At 47.8% G+C, this 7177-nt stretch overlaps 1 protein-coding gene across 1 annotated transcript; it reads left to right on the top strand.

Moving 5' to 3' along the window:
• Nucleotides 1–441: 441 nt before the first annotated feature.
• LOC133898695 (D-3-phosphoglycerate dehydrogenase 3, chloroplastic-like) lies at nt 442–5560 on the top strand. The gene is made up of 5 exons (XM_062339368.1): nt 442–1152; nt 3705–4081; nt 4176–4286; nt 4382–4477; nt 4571–5560. The coding sequence occupies exons 1-5, from the start codon at nt 534–536 to the stop codon at nt 5243–5245; spliced, it is 1878 nt and encodes a 625-aa protein (XP_062195352.1). The 5' UTR covers nt 442–533; the 3' UTR covers nt 5246–5560.
• The last annotated feature ends 1617 nt before the right edge of the window (nt 5561–7177 follow it).

Genomic DNA, 7177 nt, shown 5'->3' with positions numbered 1-7177 from the left:
TTCCCCGTTCTCATTCCCTTTATTTTCTCTCATCTCCAACAGCTTCCCTTCGAGGGGAATCGCAAAGGAAAAGAAGAGAGAATCCCGTCCTAGAAGGAATGACCCTGGGAATCCCGTCGTGACGGGAACCGTGAAGGGAAACCGTTGGAGCGCTGAAGGGAATGAAAATCTCATTGTGAAGGTATTCTGATTTTCTTCACTGAAGGAAATCGTTAGAGATGATCTAAGAAATTTCAGCGTCTTTGAGACTTTAGCGATCGCAAAATATCTGACAAACCCAACGCATTTCATCATTTCATCTTTAGTCTAAACATTTCTGTCGCCCCCAAAAACTGTGGCCGCACTGATCCCGAGCAATAATTCCCGGGGTCCACCCCTGAATTAAAAGAGGGATTCCCAAGAATAACCCCACCTACCTCCCTCCCATTATCTCTCGCCCCATTTATAAACCAACCCCTTCTTCCTCCGCCTCCTAACTGCCTTCAAACACAAACACGAATCACCAGCGTAAGGCCTCGAATCGAACCAGAAGCATGGCCGCCTCACGCGCGCTCCTCCCCAACCTGCACGCTAGCGCGAGCCCCAGGGCGCGGGGCCGCCTTGCCGCCGCTGCTGCGCCGTCCTCGCTCCCGTTCGCGGCGCGCGGGGCCCACCCGCACGCGCGGCTACGCATCCGGTGCGCGATCCTGTCTTCGTCGCCCGCGCCCTTGGCGTCCTCGGAGTCGCAGCCGTGGCGGCGGATCTCGCGGGCCGGGTCGGACGGGGCGCTGCGGCCCAAGCCGGCGGTGCTGGTGGCCGAGAAGCTGAGCGAGGCCGGGCTGGCGGTGCTGCGGGAGTTCGTTGACGTGGAGTGCGCGTACGGCATGTCCCCCGCGGAGCTCCTCGCCAGGGTGGCGCAGTTCGACGCGCTCATCGTGAGGAGCGGCACCAAGGTGACGAGGGAGGTGCTGGAGGCGGGCCGGGGCCGGCTGCGGGTGGTGGGCCGCGCGGGCGTCGGGATCGACAACGTCGACCTGCAGGCGGCAACGGAGGCGGGGTGCCTCGTCGTCAACGCGCCCACCGCCAACACCGTCGCCGCCGCGGAGCACGGCATCGCGCTGCTCGCCTCCATGGCGCGTAACGTCTCGCAGGCGGACGCGGCGCTCAAGGCCGGTGAGTGACCGATCACGCGCTAGCTCTCGGTTGGTTGGCTAAATTGCTGGCTTAAATCAGGATTTCAATTTTGTTTTACAATTTTTTTCGTTCATCGGCAAAAAGACTGAAATTCGCGAAATTTTACCGAAATTTTGGTCATTATTCATCCTCCGCTCCGTACCACATGTGAGTGGAAGAAAATTCCGGAATTAATGATTTCGTTCACCGTCGAAATTACTGAAATTCGCAAAATTTCACCGAAATTTCGGCGAAATTTTAATCCCTGGCTTAAATTCGCTGCTTCCATCTCATTCTGTTTTATGCTTCTGGTGGTTAATCATGTTTATGCTTGAGTTGGCCAAATCATGAACTATGAGGTCATTTTAGTACATAGTTAGTAGTTAATTGGCATCGGTTCATATGCGAGCAGGTTGCTTGATGTCGCCGTCGAATCCCGCAAATAAAATAAGCCGGAGTAGTTAATAGTCTCTGGTGCTTAGTGATACGTCAAATCCATTACAACCTTTCTTCTAATTAGATACTATTTCCATTGCAAAATTGACTATAGTACTGACTTCTGTTGCCTTACGACACGAGCATCACAGCTTATGCAATAGTTTCGTTCTTTAAACAGTTTTGGGCAATTGTTTGATGTCGCCGTCGAATCTGGCAAATGAGCTAGCAAATAAAATAATGCTGGAGCTTAAATAGTTTATGATGCCTACTGCCTAGTGATACCCTAAATTGATTTGTTTACGCAAACCTTCTTCTAATTAAGTATATATTCCCACTGGAAAGTTAGTAGAGATAGCACCGATATTTTGTTGTCTCATGACAAGCAATAGCATCACAGCTTAGGCTACAGTTATGTTCTTAAACAACTTATGACAACTTGTGTTTTTGAACAAATTATGACAACTATGTTTGATGGCACTAGATAGATTTATTTGAAGATGGGCAAGTTCAATGAATCTGGTTCTGTCAACAATTGCTCTCCTGTGCCCGTCTTACATCGAATCATTTGTTGGATAAACTAAAGTGTAATGGTGGAGTCGATGGGATGGATATTCCTGCGGAACTACAGCGAGATGGCCCTGATATGAAGTGCAATCATTGGAAGCAACTGATGAATCTTGCTTCCGGTGCCTGAAGTATATTATTGGTCATAGCTCACAACCACCTTCCTTTTGCACAAATAGGCCGTTCAGGCCCTCATTTCTCTTACTAGCACCAGTGCAACACCAAAGAAGTTGTCACTATCAGTCGTTTTTATGTGTAGTTATGCACAGAACAGGTTCCTCCCCATTCTGTATCCCTTTTTTTTTTTTGCCTCTGATGCTGCAGATCGTTGATTTTACAGAGTACAGACATCAGGACAAGCGTACCTCAACTAATCAGCTAACCCTACTAAAATGTCTACTAGCGAATGGAACAGACACATTGCCTAAGACCCCATTAACCTACTGAAAATCATGCCATTAAATTGATTGTGATATTGGCCTGATCACTGTGGCAGTTGATTGAGCGTTTATTGCCCATTTTCAATAACGATAAGTCTATTTCAGATAATGACAATTCACCAATTTACTTTAGATTAGACAATAGCACCTTATCAGTTTGACCAAAAGAGATGCAATATAACCCAGGATGGGGGAACATGTTTTTAGAGTCTGGAGATTAAGATTGGAACCTCAACTATTCTGTCTTTCGAAATGCATTGCAAGGGATACAAAACCTTTAAACATGTTGTAATCATGACTTCCAGCGGGTTTTGTGAGATAAAAATGGTTCGAATTCACCTGGACGATGCTGACTGCTTATTGAGGAACCTATGAAAAACTACATAGGTAATGTGTCCCTATTGAACTTTCATTTTAAAAAGAACCTGGTGCCTCAGTTTAGTGGAGAATGTGTGTGTGTGTATATATATATGTATAGGAAAACTAGTTTGTAAATGCTTATATATATATATTTGCGTGGAATGTGTAGTGGAGAATATGATCCTTGAACGCTTGTGTCAAATCTAATCTTTTCGGAAAGGGACTTTAGCTATTTACAAAAACTTTCCTGCAAATAATGCTAGTTATATAAGCCAAAAAATATTTAATTATTTTGGAGACTTGTTGCTTCCTGGTTCTTATGACACCGGAACATTCTTTCTTTGCCAAAGTTAACCACGGTACACGTAAGACTAGCTTAATTTCAGTTGCCTTCCAAATTAGTACTGACAGTGATATAACTAAGGATAAATAGGGATAGTGGTGTTTGCCGTGTAAAGATTTAAACTGAAGTCATTACCGGGCAGTGGTTTTCAGAGAGGGTGTACTTCTGGCCTAAAAATGTACTTGTGACTTGGGTAAATTATATTCCTACCATCCTATCTGTCCTGTTTATGCTAATTATATGATGTGCTGATGAGGAATACAAAAGAAAGTGCTATCCTGGTTATGCTAATTAAATGGTGTTCTGTTGATTTACGAATGTTGTGTTAAGCTCTTGAAGTAGCACCGTAGCGGTGAAACTGCATTCTTGCCAAGAAATTTCTGAAAAACAGTTCTTATTTCCTGCAGGCAAATGGCAAAGAACCAAGTACGTCGGAGTTTCCCTGGTCGGAAAGACACTTGCTATCATGGGCTTCGGTAAGGTTGGTTCAGAGGTTGCGAGGCGAGCGAAAGGGCTCGGCATGCATGTGATCGCTCATGATCCCTATGCCCCTGCCGATCGGGCCCGTGCCATTGGAGCTGAACTGGTATCTTTCGACGAGGCCATAACCAGAGCCGACTTCATCTCCCTCCACATGCCACTGATACCGACGACATCCAAGATCTTCAACGATGAGTCCTTTGAGAAGATGAAGACTGGTGTTCGGATAATCAATGTGGCCAGGGGTGGAGTGATCGATGAAGATGCACTAGTGAGGGCCCTTGACTCCGGCAAAGTTGCTCAGGTGATCAGAATTTTCCTAAGCTCGGTGTTATTTTACCTCAATAATGTGAATATCGATTTTGAAAGCTAGAGCTTATTTTGCCAATGCGGAGCAGGCTGCTCTTGATGTCTTCACCGTGGAGCCCCCACCGAAGGACAGCAAGCTTGTGTTACATGAGAACGTCACCGTAACACCCCACCTTGGAGCAAGCACTGTGGAGGCCCAGGTCTGCATCTTACCTATAACCATGTCCTGCATTGATGCGAACTACTTGCTGCTGTCTCCGTTGTACTAACTTCACTGTACTTGCCAAAACTGCAGGAAGGCGTCGCTATCGAGATAGCAGAAGCCGTGGTTGGTGCACTGAGAGGCGAGCTCGCAGCGACAGCCGTGAACGCTCCCATGGTCCCAGCTGAGGTACCAAGCTTCTCTCGACATGTCAGAGTCACACTTCAATTATGCAACTTCGTGGACAACTCGATCTAAGGAATCCTTTTCTTTCTTTGCCAGGTCATGTCAGAGCTCGCTCCATATGTTTCCCTTGCAGAGAAGCTCGGTAGGCTGGCTGTGCAGCTCGTCACCGGCGAGAGCGGCATCAAGGGAGTCAAGGTGGTGTACACCACAGCCCGGGGCCCCGACGACCTCGACACGAGGCTCCTCCGCGCGATGGTCACCAAGGGCATCGTGGAGCCCGTGTCCAGCACGTTCGTGAACCTCGTAAACGCGGACTACACGGCGAAGCAGCGCGGCCTCCGCATCACCGAGGAGCGCGTCTCCCACGACAGCCCCGCCGCGGAGGCGCCGCTGGAGTCCATCCAGGTCCGCCTCTCGCAGGTGCAGTCCAAGTTCGCCGGCGCTATCAGCGACAGCGGAGACATCGTCCTGGAGGGCAGGGTCAAGTACGGCGTGCCGCACCTCACCCTCGTTGGGCCCTACGAGGTGGACGTCAGCCTGGAGGACAACCTGATCCTCTGCCGGCAGATCGACCAGCCAGGCATGATCGGCAAGGTCGGGAACATCCTCGGCCAGAGGAACGTGAACATCAGCTTCATGAGCGTCGGCCGCACGTTCCGGGGCAAGCAGGCGATTATGGCCATCGGCGTCGACGAGGAGCCCGACAAGGAGACCCTCGAGAACATCGGCAAGATCCCGGCGATCGAGGAGTTCGTATTCCTCGAGCTATGATGGATAGCAAGTTATCTGTAGGATGAGTAGTGCTGAACTTGGGTTTGACTTCTGATGGCCACAGGGAGGAACGCGATCCGTGGTCTGTCTTTCTCGGGACCTCTACATTTTTTACTTCAGAAGGAAGTATGAAGGGTGCCTTAGGATGGGCCCCTGTTTGAATAAGAAAGATGTATGCCGTTATGTGTACGTGTATGCCGCGCGTATCTGTATGTGCGTAATGCTGGGTTCTAAGAACAGCCTCACCGTGTCAGAAATCCAGACCTTCTGTACTGTATGATGCAATATATTGTGCTATTGTGTTACGAACCCAAATACTGGAACAATACTCATTCCGTTTTTCAATATTTGTTACTTTTAACCAAACACGCATACCAAGATATACTAAAAATAGTACAAATTTTAAATGTAAATGATAAAAATGTTTTTAAAAACTAGCTAAAATATTCTAAAATTTACCATAAATAAGTGGATAAGAGATATTTTATAGGGATAAAATTGAAAACTACGTCTAAAAAATGTGAAGTGACAAGTATTTGAAAACAAATAAAATAGTTAAAAGTGACAAGTATTAAAAGATGAAGGAAGTATATACTTTGGAGTATGAGAGAATATAACGATAACCTGGAAGGTTCTAGAGATTTATATAAGGAGAGGAGGCAAGGGTAAGAGGGATCATTTCAGAAGCTCGCCGCCGCTGTTCGGTTCTTTGTTCTGACCCTTCGATCCCTTTCTCCTGCCTCCACTTACTGCCCTCCTTCCTTGCCTTTCAGCTTGTCCCTAAGCTGTTGCCATTAGATCCTTGAAAAGCTCAGAATTTCCCGGTTCCCATACCAAATGCAGTTCCTTCCGGCTTCCTCTAATTGTTCTTTTTTTTTTGAAAAGTAGGATCTATTTTTATAGCCTTCATTAAAGATAGGGTAATACAAGACTGGGGGCTGAACCTCATGGGACTTTACCACCAGGTCGTGAGCCTGTTCACTAATTATTGGCGTAAGTACCATAGCAAAATTCCTCATAAAGTTGGACAATCTTAAAAATTCTTTGAATGCAGTAATGACGGTTATGTGCATCTTGATGCAGGAGTTAGGATAATCTAATTCCATTATTAAAAAATTGAAGCACGATTTGCCTTCATCACTGGCTGGTCCGCGACGTGAGTGAAGATGGTAGGACGCGTTGGCCGTTGGGTACGTGTGGGAGTCTGTAGACAGAAGGCGCCGGGTGGAGCGGGACAAACACGACGACGCGCCCCGGTTTCGCGCTTCCGGAGCTGTGTCGCTCGGTGCTCGTGCGCGTTGCCGCGCGAGACGGGCAGACGGCGAGAGCCTAGCTGCTCGCCCGCGGCATGCGGCATGCCCGCGAGAGGTAGCCGGCCTTTGTGGCAGCGGGCGGGCGACGTCAGGGGCCGGCACCGGGGCCTTTTCTCTCTCTGATTTTTAGGAGGGCCTTACTTAAGTGTGGGCTGAGTGCCTTAGCAGGCCTACAACCTCCCGCAAGGCCACGACACAGTCCGCGCTGCGTGTGACTGATTTCAGCCTTATACCTAACCATGGCTGCGTCCTGCATGCTAATCAGCTTCAAGCATCGTGCCATGTCAGAAATGAACAAAGACACGTCCAGCATCATGCCATCAAGTACGGTATTGAGGATCTGGGAGGCAGCATGGAATGTCGTCGCCGCTGTGTCTCGGAACATGCTGCCTATCTTGTATATCTAAACTCCATGAAGTTCTCCTGTAAAAGAGCCACTTCACGTCAGAAATCAAATATGAACCGTCTTATCTCTCCCATACCGAATAATCTTATCTTACCTTATTCTTAACTCCGTGAAATTCTTAACAAAAGAGCCACTCCACGTCAGATATTAAACATGAACGGTCCAATCTCTCCCCTGACGAATAATCTTATCTATCTACACTCTGTGAGGTTC

Source organism: Phragmites australis, chromosome 18, assembly GCF_958298935.1.
Source record: "Phragmites australis chromosome 18, lpPhrAust1.1, whole genome shotgun sequence".
NCBI lineage: Eukaryota > Viridiplantae > Streptophyta > Magnoliopsida > Poales > Poaceae > Phragmites > Phragmites australis.
Note: the sequence above shows the minus strand (reverse complement) of the source record. Positions and strands in the feature narration are given on the sequence as shown.